General features: G+C 37.3%; 1 protein-coding gene and 1 long non-coding RNA gene across 20 annotated transcripts in view; one reads left to right on the forward strand and one right to left on the reverse strand.

The window, feature by feature from the left end:
- Window positions 1–4,854, forward strand: part of CNOT2 (CCR4-NOT transcription complex subunit 2) — a 207,503-nt gene extending 202,649 nt beyond the window's left edge. For all 16 annotated transcript variants that reach the window (XM_056800718.1, XM_056800722.1, XM_056800729.1 and 13 more), the window contains one exon: window positions 3,699–4,854. In XM_056800718.1, coding sequence (XP_056656696.1) covers window positions 3,699–3,785 — 87 coding nt within the window. In that variant the 3' untranslated portion in view covers window positions 3,786–4,854. The remainder of the gene's footprint in view (window positions 1–3,698) is intronic.
- A 562-nt stretch (window positions 4,855–5,416) lies between these two features.
- On the reverse strand, window positions 5,417–19,338 carry LOC103102064 (uncharacterized). Of its 4 annotated transcripts, none has more exons than XR_001624677.2 (3): window positions 19,036–19,338; window positions 9,725–9,826; window positions 5,417–7,980 (listed from the first exon to the last, which is right to left on the reverse strand). It is a non-coding gene; the product is annotated as an uncharacterized LOC103102064 (long non-coding RNA). The 4 variants fall into 4 exon arrangements; XR_472343.2 differs by having other exon boundaries at window positions 5,417–9,308; window positions 19,036–19,334; XR_001624679.2 differs by having other exon boundaries at window positions 5,417–9,308; window positions 9,708–9,826; window positions 19,036–19,325.
- Window positions 19,339–20,010: the final 672 nt, after the last annotated feature.

Raw genomic sequence — 20,010 nt, forward strand, 5'->3', positions numbered from 1 at the left:
TTGTTATAAAATTGATGTTACTAATAAGTAAAATAGGAAATTACATAATTGGACAGTTCAGGCTAAAGGAATTTTTTTTTTCTTAAATAAGCAGATAGCAGTTTGGGCGAGTGGCAGATTCACTGCCATTATCCATATTTCAGTTGTCCATATCAACTTTAGCATAGAATTAAGACTTCATTCTCCTATGGAAGAAATTCCTCAGTTAGGTAAACACTTTGACAAAAAGGTTTTCATTGTTTTTCTTTAACAAATCTTATCTTCAATTTTATTTTTTTCATATTTGAATCTTTTAGAACATGTGGGAAAGGGATTAAACTTACTTTGCTTCACCTTGGAGAAGAGTTGGGATCTAAGGGAAAAATCTTCCTAACAGAGCTGTCCCTAGCATATTATAGAAGCATTATTCTTTTGAGGGAAGTAACTGAGCTCCTAGAACATTGAAAGGGGGATCTTGTAGATGGGGAGTCATCCTTTTGGTAAGGGTTGAATTTTATGATCTCTGAAGGCACTTTTCAACTATGTGATCCTATAATTCTAAGAATTTATTTCCTTCCCTTTGCATTTCCTTTCCAAAACTTGAGCTGTGTAATAGGGTAAAAAAGAATCATGAATAGAATAATTTTTTCCCCATTTCTTTGGAAATCTTTTGTAAAGTTGTTGCATTAGGAATATGCAACATAATCTTTACAGTATGATCATTTACTTTTACTTTGTTGTTAGTTAAGTTGACTTCATTTGTTCACATCAAAATATGAATCCTGAAATAGATTATTTTCAGCTTTAAGGAATTATCCAACAATTAAAACTTTTCTCATTGGCTTCTGTTTAACATTTTAAAGAAATGTGAGTCATTCCCAGGGTAACTGGCCTAGGAACCAGAAGACTTTGGTACCCAATAACTGCAAGCCATCAGCGATAAGCATTCTTAAACCTAGGAAATTAGACATGTTGTCACATCAAGCAGGTTGGCTTCTGCCTATGAAGTTTGGGGTACCCTTATTATTATACTTGTCAAGGAGAATGTATATAAAATACTTGGAACTCCTTGGAGGAGCAACTGTGATATTTGCACAGGGCCCAGCAGAGGTACTTAATGCTTTTTCCCTTCCCTTGTTAACAAGTTTAATGAAAATGTAAATACTCCTGTTTTTAGAACATAACCGAACAAGGCAATTTTCTCTTACAACAAACAATTCTCTTTAGATCTGTAGGAAGTGATTGGGTTAAAGTGTACTCAAAAATGTCCAGATATTTTTTTAAAAGACCTCTGTTTCTTTTAGAGGTAGGCCTGAGAGATTTGCACAAATGCATTTTCAAGTAAAATGTGGCAGTACATCTGAAGAAATTTTTTTAACTGATTCCTTATTTTACATACTCCAAGAAATTTCAGTTTTTTATATGGATTAATACTTAGGATTATAATATTTTGTGATAATTCAACAGTATATGTAACCCATATAAAATAAGAACAATTCTTTAGTCACAAGGGAAAGTTATTTGAAAAATCAGGTTTTTCAAAATACTCAAGCAGTTATTATTTCAATCTCATTTCATGCCTTTTAATAATCCTATAGTAATGACTTTACTGTACTTTATTCAATGGAACTGGTTCACCCCCCCCCCTTTGTTATATTACTTTGCCAAAATATGTATTATTTTATTTACTGCAATTTTTCATGAACCCTAACCCTTCTTATATTATTATTTTTACAAATGAGGATGGCTTGAGATAACATTCCATAGTTATTCTCATGAATAATTACTTTAATAAAAGTCTCTTTATATTCTAATTATGTAAGTGACTTCATAATTACTCAAATGTAGTCATTCAGTTATGAGAAACCTAAGGGAATATAGACCTGATATCTATGAGAAGTGAAATTCATAATCCTTCCTATCCCCCTTTTAAATCCTTAATGCTGAATGTGGGTATTACTATTATTATAGTCATCAAGGAGATCTTAGGTAAGATACTTTGAACTCCTTGGAACTTGTTCCAAACAGGAGGATCATATGTGATAGTTACCATTTAAATGACTTGTTTTTAAGAATACTAATGATCATGGAAAAATAAACCTTTTAGATCTTTGCCCTATTAAATGCTATAGACCAGAACGAAAAGGGTTTTTCGAAACTTAGGGCAACTTAACATAATCTCCTTATAAATAACATTATCATTAGAGATGCATACATGCAAGAAAAGTTTGACTCAGTTTTATAATCTCATATAAATAAGAATTACATTGTGGAGGATTAGTTTGAAATATAATAGGTTCATGCACACAGTTAGTTTAAACAGATTTTCCTTGAGGATATTAGAACTGGTCTATTTTAAATTCTAACACATATTTAACTATCCAAACTTGAAAATACACAATGCACACTATTTTCAAAGCCTTTCAACTCCTAGAAAGATGTTTTTTTTTTTTAAACAAATTTGATTTTAATGTTTTTAGTGTTATTTACTGCTAAGCAAATAGTATAATGTCTTCGGCTTAGTTACCCCAACTAGAGTACAGAGTCAACTTTCAGATGAAATTTACCACAACAGACCTTATTTTTAAACATCTGTCAACAAACTGGAAGAAAAGTTTAGCAGTTTAATTTTGGTTAATAGTTCCCTGCACAACAGAACATTTAAGATATATTTGTGAACTTTTGCAGTTAGGTCTTGAATTTTCATTTTAATTTCACAAATAGTAAAAATTTTTAAGGCAGTGGAAAGAGTCCAATCGAAATCAGACCTCTAAGTAAAGGTCTGCGTTTACCTCAGTCACTTCTTCGTTGTACTGTATTATGGAAGTGGTTTAAGTTTTTTGAGGCAACATAAAAACTGTAAGTGTCCTTAATTATTAAAACTTACATGCAGTTTAATAACAGGGTGATATAAATTAACCAAATTCAGACAATGGAATTCATAATTCTAGGAGATCTTTTCTGCAAAATAAAGACTGTTGGCCATATTTTAGTTTTGAAAATATGAAAAGTGGTAGTTTTTTGAGAATTGTAAATAAATCTTCAAGACAGAATATTTGTTTTTTAATGTAATACACATTTGATAGTGAGCATTCTAAAACCTGAACAAACCACTGTGTCTTTTCTTTTCAGGGCATGTGGTTTATAAAATGGGACGTCTGGAGACAGGGGAGATTTCATGGTTTTTCACAGGTCTTACTTAATGGTGTATAGATTTAAAGCAAATTAAAAAGTGACTTCTCATATGCTGAAGGGCATTTTTTGATATCCCATTTAAAATGTTTAGTAATTTAAATACCATAAACATTCATTCAGCATTTTGGCAGTTAAAATACAGTAAGCAAGTAGACCCTTTTGTATTGTTATTGTATTGCTATGAACATTTTTCATGTGTGGGGCAAGTAATGGTCAATTACAATTTGGATGATAGAAACCCTACTGAAACAAAGAAATAGGTCTTATCCATGCATTCTACAGAGCCACCTATTTTTCCCAACTGAAAGCCCTTTCTTCACATCGTTTTCCCCTCATTCATCAAATAGATACCATATACTCAACCTCTCTGCAAAGTGGCATTTTACTTGAGAGGAAATGGTAGATGAGTGGAGGTGAATGTTTTATTTTCTGTGTATAGCTAGAAATGCAGTTCTGGCAAAAAAGATGCAACCAAGAGGATTGCATAATAAAATCTTCTAAATATTAAATTTTTTCTGTTATAGGAGTTCCTTCTGGAATATGACAAATTAGAAGAAAGGCCTCATCTGCCATCATCCTTCAACTACAACCCTGCTCAGCAAGCCTTCTAAAGACTTCCCTTTTCTTGGGGTATGGCTGTCTCAGCACAATACTCAACATAACTGCAGAACTGATGTGGCTCAGGCACCCTGGTTTTAATTCCTTGAGGATCTGGCAATTGGCTCATGCAAAGGGTCACCATTTGAGGTCCTGCCTTACTAATTATGTGCTGCCCAACAACTAAATTTGTAATTGTTTTTCTCTAGTTTGAGCAGGGTCTGAATTTTTCCATTTTTTTTGGACAGCAGACATTGATCTGTAATGACAAAAAAGTACACTGACAAAGTTTACCACATAGTTTCCAAAATGTAAAAAAGAAAAAAAAAACCCAGAAAAAAAAAACAAAAAAAATCCCAAAAAATTAGACAACAAAATTTGCATTGTTCATTGTAGCACTATTGGTAATAAAAAAAAATGTTTGTGCATTTTTATGTGAAGATCCTTCTCGTATTTCATTTGGAAAGATGAGCAAGGTCTGCTTCCTTCATTTTACTTCTCCCTTCTGTTTTTGAAAGGCAGTTTTTCGCCAAGCTTAAATGCAAGAATATCTGACTGTTTAGAAGAAAGATATGGCCACAACCTCTGGATGGTTTCTAGGGTTGTGTTATTACTGAGCTTCATCTTTCCAGAATGAGCAAAACACTGTCCAGTCTTTGTTACGATTTTGTAATAAATGTGTACATTTTTTTTAAATTTTTGGACATCACATGAATAAAGGTATGTATGTACGAATGTGTATATATTATATATATGACATCTATTTTGGAAAATGTTTGCCCTGCTGTACCTCATTTTTAGGAGGTGTGCATGGATGCAATATATGAAAACGGGACATTCTGGAACTGCTGGTCAGGGGACTCCTTTGTCGCCCTGTGCACTAAAGGGCCAGATTTTCAGCAGCCAAGGACATCCATACCCAAGTGAATGTGATGGGACTTAAAGAAGTGAACTGAGACAATTCACTCTGGCTGTTTGAACAGCAGCGTTTCATAGGAAGAGAAAAAAAAAAAGATCAATCTTGTATTTTCTGACCACATAAAGGCTTCTTCTCTTTGTAATAAAGTAGAAAAGCTCTCCTCACTGCAGTGTGGACTTTGATTTGAGATTGTGAAGTCATTTCTTCAGCAATGAAAAGTGGAGAAAAAGAATACCTGTTGGAAGTTTTTAAAAATATCAAGGTATCTAGCAGTTAAGAGACTTAAAAAAGCAAGTCTTTTAACTGCTGAAAAATTCAATGAATTCATATACCATTTCACACATAGGTCAAAAAATAAAGTCTTAGTACCAGAAGAATAAAATGTAAAACTTGGAAAAAATATGGATCATTGTTGCATTTGACATAAAATACCCTGAACACTCTTGGGGGCTAAACAAAAAGAGTTTCCTTTAAAGTAATAACAATTTACTTTCAAGCAGATATTTTACCACCTTAAAATTCCATGGTTATTTATAGACTAAAGGTTTTTATTCACAAGTACTGGGAAGCCCAAACAAAATCATGAGAAAATTACTCTTCCATTTCACTGTGCAGTTTCACAATTTTTCCTTTTGTGAGTTCTTTCCCATCTAAAGATGTATTTTTAAATGCCTGAAGACTAAGAGTTGTTACTAAATCAAGAAAAAGACAGCAAAACAATGTGAGTTTATTTTTTTTTTTAATTCTAGGTTTTACGCCTATTTTTCTATGTAGAAAAACAGTTTGTTGTCATCTATCCAATGTTTTTAAATTAAACACAAATGACATTGCTCTTTTTATCTACCAGAGTTATAGCAACTTATCTTCAACATTTCTGCATATATTTTGGGATAAGAGAAAATGAACATTTTAAACCAAAGCAACTTCATGGCAGAAAAGTTAATTCATTCTTAAAACAGTACTTAAAATTTACCTATGGTGCAAATGATCTTCACAGGACCCAATACTTTATGACAAATGTAGTACAATTCTAGGCATCCGTTAAAAAAAAAATCAAGACTACATTATGAAGAATATGTTTAATTCATTGAAAAATATAATTCCTCCATGGTATCTAAAACCAGATGGGACACATGGGGCAATATGAGATCTTTGTTTTTCCTGAATACAAAATAGAACTTTCAGAAGCCACAACTTTACAACCACAATGGAAAAATTTGATCCTAATTCTTTTTTGATACTACAAAAAGAACTTTAAACAAATTTAATAGGTTTCACAAGGACCAAGTCAGGGCTGTTTTAAGCCATTAAGTTTTTAAATCTTAAAACTACACTAAGACTTTTGGGGCACCCAGTATCATATCAGGAGCAAGGTATGTGTGTGTGTGTGTGAAGATTTTCTCTTATCTAATCACCCTATAAAAATTTTCTAATGCAATTTTCTATTTAGTAGCTCTCTTTCAAAACAAAATAGATTGCCTACAAACAACCAAATATTTTACAATATATAAAGTTCAAAAGAAAATGTCTCGAAGTAAAATTCAGGTTGTGTTTTCTTAAACTGATGGAAATCTATAATTATTACATTACTTCTTTAGAGAAGGGATTTGAATGAGCATGCATCTGTGGCAGGCAGCAAATGCCCTGAAGCTGACATTATATTCCATATTATCATTCAGTTTAATCCTGTTAAAATCTTTAAATTTAAAAGATGTGTATATGTATTAACAACAATTTTTTACTCTAAATCTAATTAGATTTCTTTTTCCTTAAAAAAAATCTTAACCTCAAAATAGCTAACCTAAAATTAGAACCACCAAAAGCCTTTGTTTTACTTTATTTATAAAATTATTTATAAAATGATTTTCAGAAGTTTGACACTGCAAAATTGATTTTCCATGGCATGCCAAAACTAAGGGATTGTTCTTTTAAAATCGATTAGAACATAGAATGTTGAATATTCTACCCCTTTTTTCTGTCTCTGAAAATGCCTTTAACTTCAAATACATAAATTAATAGGCTCTATTCAAAAACAGGATGAACTATTTGCACTTTAAAATATTAAAATAATTTACTGAAGAGTAATAATTTCAGTTCATTAATTTTTTCTCTGTATTTTAAAGAAACCTTAAAGCTTGGTGTGTCCCCCCACTCTTCCTCCTCCTCTTTGCTACTTGAAAACATTAAATCCCTCCTCCTCTAAGTTTCTTTTCTTCCAACTCTTTCTATCCCCTCCCAGCACCTGTGTGGCAGTTAAACATAGGACTATATAAAGCTGGAAAGATGCCTTAAACAATTCCTTATTTGCTTAGTAGCACCAACATTATTGGGATTATACAAAACATTAGTCTGCCTAATAATCCATGGATCCTTTTTATGCCAAGAGGTGCCAGGAAAAAAGGCATCAGGGGATCAGATCACACGTACCAAGTGTTGTTTCTACTGGGTTGATGTCATCCTGGAGGGAGGATCTCAAGAAGTATGCCATAAGACTGTCCTTGACCTTGCCTTGTTCAGTGCTTTAGATGAAGGCACTCAAGGCTTGCTTACCAAATTTCTCAATGACTCAAAGCTGGAAGGTGTAGCTAACAGAATAGACAACAGGTTTAAGATTAACATTTACCTTGACATTAATACTATGAAGACCTTTCATAGGATTAATGTAAGTCTCACAATTAAGTTTAGATATTCAATTACATTAACTTTCAGGATGGGCAGAAACCTGGTTAACAGTTCCTGGGGGGCCAGAAAGCCATAGGAAGTATAGTTGACCATGAGCTCAACTATGAGCCAAGTGTGATTAAACTCCAAAAAGCTCACAATGTTAAACTTTATGAATATAGATATAGGAGAGGAAACATGGTCCAATGAAATAGAGCAGTGGGCTGGGATCTGGAAGACTTATTTAGTTCTGGTTTTGTCATCCATTTGAATGATCTTGGACAAGTCAAACCTTTGTAGTTTCTTATTTATTTCTTCATCTTGAAAATGAAGAGGTTGGAGTAGGCTGTTTCCCAGGTTGTGTTCCAAAAAACACTAGCAATATTTTTCCCCTCTAGGATACAAATATAAAATTATTTTAAAAGGCTTTGGGCACAATTTTTCATCCTGAAAAGTGGTTTAATTTATTTTCAATTTCTCGGATCCCTCTTGATTTCAGGTATTCCATTTCCCTAGTCACTCTGGATAAGCATTGACTTGTTCCATTTTGATACTTCAGTAGACTCTTTTACCTCAAGTTCTGATTCTACATTCTTTAGATTCCAGGATTGAATGATCCTACTGTAATCCTGGTGAGGAAATATTGGCAACGTGTCAGATTTTGATGAAGCAACCAGAGGATGACCGCAATAGTGATAGTTTTAGGAAATATTAAATACTTTACAGCCATTTGCAGGGACTGGAATTGTTGAGTCTAATAGATAACATTTATAAATTGCTTACTATGTATCAGGCATTATACTTAACTGCTTTGGTCCACACAATCCAGATGAAGAAATTTGAGGCAGCTGGAGCCAAATGACTTGCCCAAAGCCCCACAGAAAGTGTATAGAACTCGGGTTTTCTTGACTAAGGGAGACAATGGCTATCTTCAGATGTTTAAAGGCTTGTCCATGTATGTTTCCATTGCTTCAGAAAGCATTAGGGTCATAGATCTAGAATCAGGACCTCGAAGGCCATCGAGTCCAGCCCCCTCAATTTTCCAGGTAAGGAAATAGAATCTCTGGGATGTTAAGTGACTTGGGGTCATACATAGTATAAATGAAAGGTGGGCCATGTGCTTTCCTCTATACAAGTGTCCTTAAATTATAAGGAGGCAGGTTATATGACTCCTTGAAATGAGAGAAACTTTATATAATAATGTATGACTTTTCAGTCAACAAAATGTCATACACATTAAGCATTCTGTGCCGGGCCAAGTGGTGTTGAGGATACAAAGGTGTGTGTGAATGAACACACTCACACACACTCTCTCTGAGCTCACATTCTAAGAGGCAACGTGCATCAAACTATATTCATATAAAAGATCTTGGAGAAGGGACGGGGAAAGGAGAGGATTTCAGATTTGGAGAAGGCAGGCAGGCAGTGGAGGGACAGCCAATGGACCAGTGTAGCTGGATGATGAGAGTCCAGAGGGCAGCGAGGTGGAAAGGTAATTGGAACAGATGCTTCTGAGATTCAGGTACTGCCACAGTATTATAGTCCTGAATTCATTCTGATATAATCATTGAGTTTGAAAAAATGTACTTCCAAACATTCAAATACTCTTAAGGTACCTGTGTATTCAAATGAGGTTAAAAATGGATTCTGTAACTATTTCACTATAGTTTAAATTGCTTACTCCTTTTGATAGTAACTTGAGTTGTGAAGTCATGAAAAGAGGCCAAAATCCTTGTTATGCTTCTTTTCAAAGTAAAAGGCAGGGAATGGGCAACCTTTTTAAGAAAATGAGGTTCCCAATTATATCGGGCTTTAAGACAGGGATTCTTAAAATTGGGCCCAAGAACTTTACTTTTTTAAATTGATAAATGTATTTCCAAATGGTTTTCTTTACAAACCCATTTTATTTTCTTCTATGCATTTATAGCATTCTGAAGTGTTCATAGGCTTCACTGGACTGTAAAAAAAAAAGTTTAACACAAAGGTAAAGAATCTGCTTAAAGATTTACAGAGGGCTTTAAAAAAACTAGCCCTCAGCTAAACTCATTTTAAAAAATGAGAAACTGAGACAGAGCTAATAAATGGAACTATTACTTGAACCGAGGTCTCCTGACTCCAAGATCAGTAATTTTTTAAAAGCATCTTCCCTCTAATGAAACCATCATTTTAAAAACAGAAAACTAATAAGTAGGTCCCTTCCAGCTATGGTCTTAATGCAGACTCATTATCAGGATTACTAACATTCTATGAAATCTAGTTATCCATTCTAGTACCAAAAAAAAGTTTAAAAATCTACTTTCTTTATATTACTAGATTCTCAATAGATTTTAGAATGATTTAATCCCTTGAGCTATACCTTCAAAGAAATATCACCTGTTGTCCTCTGCACTGTTGATTAGTCTTGGAGCTCTTCTGTTGCTTTATTCTTCAAATCGTTAGAGTTCTTAAAGCCTGGGTCTTAAACCAGGGGTCCATCTGTAGATTGGAGAGAGGGGGAGGGAAATGAACTGGATGGGAAAAAAAGACTAGTTTTCAAAGACCTCTCACTGAAATTTAGCATTTCCTCCAACTGTTTAAAAACATTATTCTTGAGAAGAGGGTCTATGGACTTCCCCAGACTACCAAAAGGAGTCCAAGACAAAAACCGCACAGCCTGCTCCAGTGGTTCCACTGTGAATGGTATAGCCACAGAAATCCGACACTGGAGAAGTCTTAACTAGAACACTGCAAAGGCTGTTGTCACAGCTGGGCTAATTTGCCTTTTCTATTGATAGTGAGTTTTAACAATATTGTTTTCATGTTTTAAATCTATGTTGGGCAACTACATAATTATAGGTATTGGGAATAATGTGGGGTAAAATGTAAAAAAAATTATCAAGCAAAAATCCTTAATTATTTTAAATATTATCGTTCTGAAGATTGCAAGATTCGAACTGGAAGATATCTTGGGAGTCATGCAACCAACAACACCGTCATTTTTAGATTTGAGAGACTTGCCCAAGTCTGCTGAAGCAGTCAAGTGACAGGGCCAAGATTCAAATCCTTCAACACATGCTTAAGAAGCTAGCACTCATTCATGCTACTTCCATTGATTTAAATTGTTTTCTTCTACTCAGATATTTGTTTTATGAAAGTACTTTGACCTGAAAGAAATTTAGATAATTAGCTTTAGAATTATGGCATTCATACAGCATGCTTAAAAGAATTTTTATACCCTATGACTTTTCTCCCATAGTTCTTTTAAAGAGATTTAGAAGATAGCCCTCTCTCCCTCCCCCACCCCCCAATCAATCAGTTGGGTGGATTCTCTGTAGCAGATTCATGGGAGGTCACAGATGGGTTGGAATATGCATAAGTGAGATACCTACATCAATGAGATCACAAAATCCACTGATCTTTGGGAAACAATTAATTTTACTTATTTTATGGGGTTTTTTTACTCTACATTTGATTACTTAATGGTGGCCACTACATACTGTCAAATAATGAAATCTACAGGACTATGAAGTAACAATTTCCCCCACATTTCTTCAGAAAACAAAATTAGTCTTATTTCCACATTGTCTGGATAGTTAAGAATGACTAAAGATACTTGGTGCTTTTTCAGATGTACATCATGCCAGAATGTACCTCTTGACCATTTTTGAACAACTGTCCAACCTAATGGTTTCTAAAATTTGTGCCTCTAAAATGATGATAAGTTGTTTGGGTTTTATCTCAAGCTATTCTTGATGTTCTTGCTTTTAAGACAGTTTCACATTGCTTCCACCTATTCCACAAGGACACAGGAAAAATTGGCAATATAAAATATTTTGAAAGTTTTAAAAAATAAATATGGTCTCATATTAAGTCCAAGGGCAATGATCTCAATAATGTCTGTCTAGTGTTATTAGTTTTCTAACAAAAGATTGAAAGGACTTATTTAAAATTTAAGGTTATTTTGCAGAATCATAGAGATCAACAAAAATTTACATGAGGAAAAAAGATATAATTTCATGCTTCATTCTTCCTCTGTACAAAAATAAAAAGATTTGGGGCAGCCAGTATGTTTAGTTTTGAAGCTACCTTTAAGTCTGTTACATGGTGAACATTTATTTTAAGATGTGGTTTCAAGTACCATATGTAATTCAGTTGCATGGCAGGCAAGCTGTTTTAGAAGGGAAAAGCGAACTGTTAAATATTTCCTATTAAAGAAAAATTATGCAATAGCTTTATAATAGTCTTTAAAATACTCATCAGTAATCATATCAGATTTATTAGTCATGTACCTCAATTTCCCTTTGAAATTCAAAACAAATCTTATGTATCTCATTATATTTCAGATTCATATAGTAAATGAATTTAGTCATTATTTAGAATCTATGCTTTCATATATAAACCATTATGTAGTTCAATACATGCCCTGGCATAATCAATTAATAAGCAACAAAACTCAGCTTGGGGAAATGTCACTTGTCAGCTTATCCTGAGGAGGATTCCCTGTGATTTTATCAGTGTAGGTTACATCCTGGATGAGATAATGGTCTACTAATTCAGATCAGCACCTTCTCTGCATTTCGAGTCCCTGGGTTAAGGGGCCTGGCTCATTACCAGGGTCTTGTCAAGAGAGGGAACTTGAACCCAAGTCTTCCTGGTTCTGAGGCCAGCTCACTATCCACCATGCTGGCTAGAGCTCTTCCTTACATAATGCTGGATTACCCTTTGATCTTTTTGTTATCATTTTGAGCTCAAAATCACATCATTGATCATTTTGTCCAACTGCCACTTTATATGTGGAAACTGAAGCTAGAATTGACTTGTAGTGTTACGGTTCTCGGGGTCATCGGAACCCTTCTTTGTTGCTATCTGGGGACACTGTGTACTCCTATCCTCAGAGATGATCCTTGGAGATGCTGAACAAGACAATTTGAGTCTTTGCTTTCCTCACTTCTACACTGAAGAGGTTAGGCTACATAATCTTTTCCAGATCTTAACATTTTTCGAAGGATTTTTTTTGTGAACAAAAAATACAAAAAAACGACTTAAGCAGGATTTCATGTCCAGAGGACCTGGTTCCAATTTGCTACTCACTACCTGTGAGGCCTTCTGGAAAAGTGCCTTCGCTTCCCTCTATCTCAGTTTTCTCATTTGTAAGATGAGGGGGAAGGCTTAGATGGCTTCCAAGGCTCCCTTCCAGTGCTGAAAATCATGATCCTATGACTTGTCTTCTGCCAGGTAAGCAAACGCTTATACTGATGTTCTGCATCAGAAATACAGGTTGTGTGATCTCTGTAAGGAATGGGTTTTGCAAGAAGACTGAGCAGAGGGCCAGGAGTGGGCTGCTGTTTTCCTGGCTCCCTTAAGCCAGCTTCTTATTTTGTTGAAAGGCAGTTCCTAGTTATTAAGTGTTAAGGTGAACCCAGCATAAGTGGAAGGAATCAAACCAACACAGAATAATTTTTTGGTTCCTGGAAATAAACTTAAATGAATACTGAAGAATAAATTTTGAGTTCAGTTACAGCAAAAATCAAATAAACTTAGTTTGCTAGATTATAAGGAGTTTATTAACATATAGGACATGGAACGTAACTGCTTGCCTCATTTAAAAAACCTTAATATTTTATATGTAATTAGCACATTCGCTTGAGTATATATATTTTTTCAATAATTGTAACAAACTCCTGTTCTAGACATGGGGGGGACCTCTACTGATGATATCAGATGCTTTGAAGTACTTAAAATATTATCATAACAAACTCACTTGACTTTTGAAAGCAAAATGCTCTGTGTATTCTTTATTTAAGCAATATAATTTTTCTAAATAAATGTCTAGAAATAGCAGGAAGTTGTTTGATACTTTGTTATACTGCTGATGACATTTACGAAAAGAGGATAAAGAACTTGGAAGGAAGGTTTCTTCTGAATGATAAAGGCAGGGAATTTGTTTAAGTAGAACAAATATAGAAGAGCATACACACTTATAGAAAAGGAAAAGGGCCAATTCCTGGGACTCAGCATGCTGGAAACATTTATGCTATTTAACTATCAGTATCTAAAAGTTAACCCAAAATTGGAAAACTCAAAATTAAAATTTCTCCAGCTAGAATAATATCCAGTATAATTTGCTGAAACAAAGGGGGGAAAAAGAGAAAGAAAACATGTATTTTGTTTTTTCTTGTCAGATTATATTGGAAAATAAAAGCATATATTATTTTGCTCATAAAAAAATCAAAGATAATACTATGAACTTTGAATACTAGTTAAGATCATTGAACATTCCTGAAGATGGTTTCCAGCATTTGTAAAAAATGTTATGCAATGTTTTAAAAGATCTGCAGAATGAAAACATAGATATTTTGGGGGTGATAGAAAAAGAAAAGTTTGATATGTATTAACTTCCAATTTTATTTGTAGGAACTCTCTACCAATATATCTTTTATATCATCTAAAGAGTCTTGGAACTGAATATCACTGCAAAAGTCAAATGGCACAGAAAGAGTAGGTGATATCATTCAAATACCTCATTTGCTCCTATGCAATTTACCACTCATAGAAAGAGCCAAAACCTATTCAGAAAGTTTTAACTAAAAATGTTGATGAAACAATTATTTTTTCATTTTTCCATTTGCTGGATTTATGCATGTAGTATTACATGCCCCCCAAAATTTTCATTAGCAAGAACAAAAAACCCATCAAGGTGCCACTTTATCAGTACTCTACCAACAAATTTTCTGATTCTTTTCTAGTACCAGCATACCAAAATATTCTGTAATTCTTCCCTATACCATATAATCCTGCAACAGAATTCCTCATCTTATTTTTTTTTACATTTTTGGATTGTAGTAGCATCAGTCGCCTTATTTTCCTGTAGAATATTGAAAATAAATTGCAATGTTTTGAGATTTGTTTTAATATTGTAGACCTATCGTTTATGGAAGCAAATAGCTTCTTTAAAAATGCTTACTTTATTTCCTAATAACAACTCTAAAACAGAAGGGAAAGGGCTAGGCAAATGAAGTTAAGTGACTTAGCCTGGGTCACAAGTTAGGAAATATCTAAGACTAGATTTAAATCCAGGTCCTCCCAACTCCAGATTTTGGTACACTATCCACTGTGCCACTAGCTGCTCCAAGCAAATGATCTGACTTGATAATAATTCCACTAAAAATATGAACTAGTAAAGGCCACTAAACAAAATCAGCAACTTATAGGAAAGTAGTTCCAACTTTTTGGTTTTTGTTTTAATCTATGGTATCTTTATTTACTAGCTGAAGAGTGACTTCATCAGTTTTATTGTCTACTAAAACATACAAATAAGCATATATGTGCTAAAGCATGAGAAATAAGCCATGGTTTCTGACCTTCTTCTCTAGACTCTGGGTATTTTTTTTTGGCTATTTTCCATTCCTTGAATGTTCTCCCTCCACATCTCCGACTCCTCACTTCCTTTAAGTGCCAACTTCTAACCAAGAAGTCTTTCCTAGGCCCTCTATCTATCATCTCCATTTTATCCCGTATCAATTTCACTTGTACATAGTTGTTCATCTGTTGTCTTCCCCTTTTGACTGAAAGCTCCTAGAGGGCAGGGCCTCTTTTGCATCCTCATCACTTAGCAGTGTCTGGCACACAGTAGGAGCTTAATAAATGCTTACTGACTCACAAACTACACAGAAGGGGTGAAGACAAGAAGAATTTAATGGTGATAATCATACCTGAACCTTAGAAACAGAGTAATTAACAATCTTGTCCCAACCTAGAAGGGTAGGATTTAAGTAATCTCTTAAAAATTGTGTTTTTAATGAATCTTATTAATCAATTAATTCCAAAAATTTAATAATTCTTGGTAATTAAACCCTACAATTTTAATTAGTATTTGGAGAAAGGATAATTTCCCCCCCATGTACAGTATTATGTCTACTTCCCAGAGAAAATATCCTAAAAGTTGTCTTTACTTTCTTGAAGATTTAGAATATAAAATGGTTATTGAAAGAGGGTTTAAAATTTTAGGTTGCTCCCTTCTGGAAAATTAAGTGGTAATTTAAAGTGGGGCTCAGTGGATAGAATGTAAGGTCTGGAGTCAAGAAGACTCCTCTTCCTGGGTTCAAATATAACCTCTAACACTTACTAGCTTTGTGATCCTGGACAAGTCACTTAGCCTCTTTTGCTTCAGTTTCCCCATCTGTAAAATTATCTGGAGAAGGAAATGGCAAATCTCTGCCCAAAAAAATCTCTGCCAAATGGGGTCAGGAAGAGGAAGGGAAAGTTGGACATGATTCTACAATAAGGTAGGTACTATTGTTTTCTCCATTTTATATATGATGAACCTGGGGTAGAAAGGGGTTAAGTTCCTTGCCTAGGGTCAGATGCTTTTGAACCTAGATCTTTGGGATTCCAAGGCTGGTGCTCTATACACAACACTACTTCCTACAAAGAAAGAGAACAGAATATTCTAAAGAAAAAAACAGCTTTTATAACACCAAAGGGAATGTTTATTTATCAGAAAGCATTATGATTCTGACAAAAGTGATTTTTCAAGACAATGATTCATTCAGAGAAAACAATCTGGGTCACAGAATTTAGGACTCATTAGACATAGTTCAATTCATACCAGAAGAGAATCCCCACTAAAATATACCAGATAAGTGGTCATTCAGGACCTAAAGCCCTCCAATGGATGAACCCACCACATCCCAAAGCAGTCTATTGCATTTCTTGACTGTTCCCATAATCAAGTCAAGCCTAAATTGCTTCTTTGCAGTTTCCACCAATTGTTCTTGGATCTGCCCTGGGGGCCAAACAGAGCAAATCTAATCAAGCCTCTACAAGCATCCTTCAAATAGCTAAAGATAACTATCATCCCTCCTGAGTCTTTTCTTCCAAGGACCTTCCTAAACTGTAGTGCCAAGAACGGAATACAATATTCTAGATGTGAACTGACCAGGGCAGGGTACCAAAGAACCATCATCGCCATTCTCCTTAGTTCTAGAAGCTATGCTTCTTGCTGGAGCTACTATATTACATTGCTGTTCACCAAATCCCACTGATCTGTTTTCAAGACACTGTTGCCTAGTCATGCTTCCTTTCTCCTGTACTTATGAAGCTGATTACATGAACCCAATGCAACTCTTTGTTTATGCCTACTGAGTTTCATCTTTCATTGCATCATTCCACCTAATGGTCTAGCTTTTGAAAAATACATGGGGATGGGGGTGGGGGGCAGCTAGTGGCTCAGTACATTAAGAGTCAAGCTCTAGCCTCAGATACTTCCCAGCTGTGTGACCCTGGGCAAGTCACTTAACCCCCATTGCCAATACACAGTATTGATTCCAAGATGGAAGGTAAGGGTTTAAAAAGAAAATAGTTTGGGTCCCTGATGGTAATGGAATACATGAGCTTCCCTCCAATCACCTGTAAAAATGCCAGACTGCCATGGGATTTCAAGTTTGTCTCCATAAAAATGTTCAACGGCCCAAGACCCATCATAGATCTCCAAGCTTCTACCAAGGCCTCCAGCCAAGATAACTCTGAACTGTTAATAAGAATATTCTTTTGAGTCAACCATTCAAAATCCATGGAACTGGATTATTCCCTAGTCTCTCTCCATCTTTCCCATAAGACTATCAAAAGCTACTTTACAAAATTCCTTAATTCCAGCCAGTCATCTCTTATCCAATTGCTACAGCCTTCTAATTGGTCTCCCTGTCTCAAATCTCCCCTCTCCAATTCATCCTCCACACACTGGCCAAAGCTGTTCTCTGAAAGCTATAAGTCTGTCTATTCCCTGGTAAAGTGGCCTCTAGGATTAAATATGTGAAGTTCTGGTGGGCTTTTAAAACTTCACAATCAGGCCTCATACTGCAATTCCATTTTAATTATATGTATATCACTGCCCTTCCTGTTCTCTACAGCTAAGCCAAAAGACCCTTCTGGTTGCTCTTCATACCTCTCATCTCTTAGCTGACCTTTCTCCAAACCTAGAAAGCTCTCCTTTCTTACCAGGCTCAAGCTTGTTCTCTCACCTGCTACTGCCCTTAGCTCCATAAACTCCCTTGTATATCTGTTTTATAAATGCTAACAAATATACATACTGTCTCCCTAAATAGAATTGAAGCTCTTCTGTATTCCCTACCACCTGCCACACAACAGGCACTTAATGATTTTTGGTTGATTTGCTTTGCTAAACTCTAAGGAAACAATGCCTTTGCCTTGGTCTATCAAAAGAGGAAACAAGTTGAGGGTGGCATGACCCTCCAAATGAAGATATATGGGTCATTTGTGATTGCTCCTTTTCTAGAAGTTCACCAACCATCACTTTAATCTTCCATTCTAGAATTTTCTCTGAAATTGAGGTAAAATTCATTTGCCTGGTTTGTCTGCTGTTCTCTTCTTGAACTGCATGTGCAAGTCAAGAAGTCACTTTGCGACATCACTGGTAGGTCCACTTTTCTCTTTTTTTGGAAGTCAAGCCCTGCAAAACCTCTACCTCTTCCCAAGACCTTTCAAACAGCATTGACAGCAGCTTGGCCAACACACCTGCCAGTTATTCAGTACCTGAGGATGTACTTCATCTGGGCAGCGACTTCAATTCATCAAGGGCAACTAGGTGCTCTCCCACTAGGTCCACATTTACCTTGGCTATCAACTCCCTGTCAGCCATTCTGGGTGTCACTTCCAGTGCAAAGGTCATTCTGAGCAAGGGGGAGGGGGGAAACAGAAGAAAAATGAGAATTGAGCAGCACCATTTTCTCTCACTATATTATTTGTTATTTTCTTGTTCACTAGCCTGCAATCTACTTTGCATTTAGTGAGGTTGTCTAACATTTCAATCTTTGCTGCAACCAAAAAAGTGCTTAGAGCTGGAAAGCTGGGAGGTTGCCCACCTCTCAGAAGTGTGAAGATTCGCGGGTAAAATTTGAGAGCCAGAAAACAAAATGCAAGAATCAGGATCATAATGACTCAAGGAGTGATCGTAAGAAATTCCAAGTTCATTTGTCCTTTAGGAGATCAAGATCATAAAAATGTGAATGTCTATGCAAAGATTTATGAGCTGATGGTACTTGGAGGAGGTGCCTCTGAATAGAGATCAGGCCCTAACTTGAATCTTTGCTATGAGAACCTACCTCCTCCTCACCAACGAAAAATGCTGGTGGTTTACAGAACAGAAAGGGGTCCATCTTGGACTAACAACAACAACAACAACAGCAACAAATGGGGAAGAAATCGTATACACAGGGACTGAAAAATCTGGAAGGGACGATGCCAAAGGTCATCTAGCTTAATCCATCCCTTTACGGATCACCAGGGAACCGAGGTTCGCGGCGGTAGTGCCACTCCAAAGGTCACAAGGCTAAGACAAACGAGACAAGGTTTTGAATGCCCGTCTTCCTGGCTCCAAGTTCAGCATTCTTTCCACTACAATACGGTGCTTCTCTAGATGAGTAAAAAAAACCCAAAAGATCCCACAAGAGGAAGGAGATTTGGAGTGCGAGTAGAGAACTTTGGCCCGCCTCCCCCAAAGTCCTTCTGTGGATCCCAGAGTTTCCGGGACGCCAAAACCAGCAGCCCCAAGGTCTTAAGCGGCTCCTCAGCTTGGGGGCAGATCCTAAAGGAGAAAGAAGTCAGGTGCCCGGGAGCCCCGTAGGAAAACTCTCTCCCCTCCCCCCCTTCCCGCCACCCCCGTTCCCTGCTCCCCACCACGTCCACACCTTTGGGCGCCCCGAGGGGGCGATTACTTTGGCGGCTGGGGCATCCCCCGGACTCCCCGCGGCAAGAATGATTGGATTTCCACCAGCAGAAGGGCCCCGGTCCCCACCCCCCGCTGCGAAGGGAGGCGGAACGACGAGCCCCCGCCGGCTAATTCCAAGCCGACCCAGGTCCACAGGCATCCTCAGCCCCCGAGGCTCTGCCGCCAGCAAGAGGAAGAGACGCAGTCGGCGGCGGCCTCGTGGACCCACGACGCGCGAGCGTGCGCAGATGGCGGCCGTTTAGAACGCCCGTGGGGGCGGGGACGGGGACGGGGCTAGCTCGCGCCGAGACCGTTACTCCCCGGAGGGCGGGGGCGGGGACGGAGGCCGGGGGGGAGGGCCCCGTTGGCTGGCTCGGGATTGGATGGCTCCAGGTGCGCTCTCTCGGTCGCGCTCTCTCTCCCCGAAGTGTGAGGAGGCTTTGGGGGGTCTTTGCCCAGGGCTGGTCAGCCAGTACCTCCATTTCCCCCAATCTCTCTGTCTCTGCCGAGGGGAGAGGAAGAAGGGTTAGTGCTTCTTTGCCTCTTTTCCCCCGCTGGGGCCTTGTCCCTTCTGTTCGCCTCAGCCCCGGGAATTCCAGCCTTTCCCTTTTATCCCGACTCTTCGGACACTATTAAAAAAGTACTCATTGGTGCTTCCAGGGTCTGAGGAGGGAGAGGAGAGGGAGGGTTAAAAACTGCTGGGTGGGGGGAATGCTCCCTCTTTCCCACCCTTTGTGCCTCAGCCCCTGCTAGGGAAGCACTGGGGAGGGGAAGCGCGAGAGCTTCCAGTGTGCCCTTCGGCCTCGGCTCCCCCAGTCCCCCCGCCCGGGGCAGCCTCGATCTCGGCAGGGAGGGGCCGGGGGGAATCTGGGAGCCGCTCGGGAGTAATGGGAAACACCCGGCGAGGGGCGGGGGAGGGGGAAGGAGGGGCAGGGAGCGCAGAACGCGCGCCGGG

This window comes from Monodelphis domestica, chromosome 5 (genome assembly GCF_027887165.1).
Source record: "Monodelphis domestica isolate mMonDom1 chromosome 5, mMonDom1.pri, whole genome shotgun sequence".
NCBI classification, from domain to species: Eukaryota; Metazoa; Chordata; class Mammalia; order Didelphimorphia; family Didelphidae; genus Monodelphis; species Monodelphis domestica.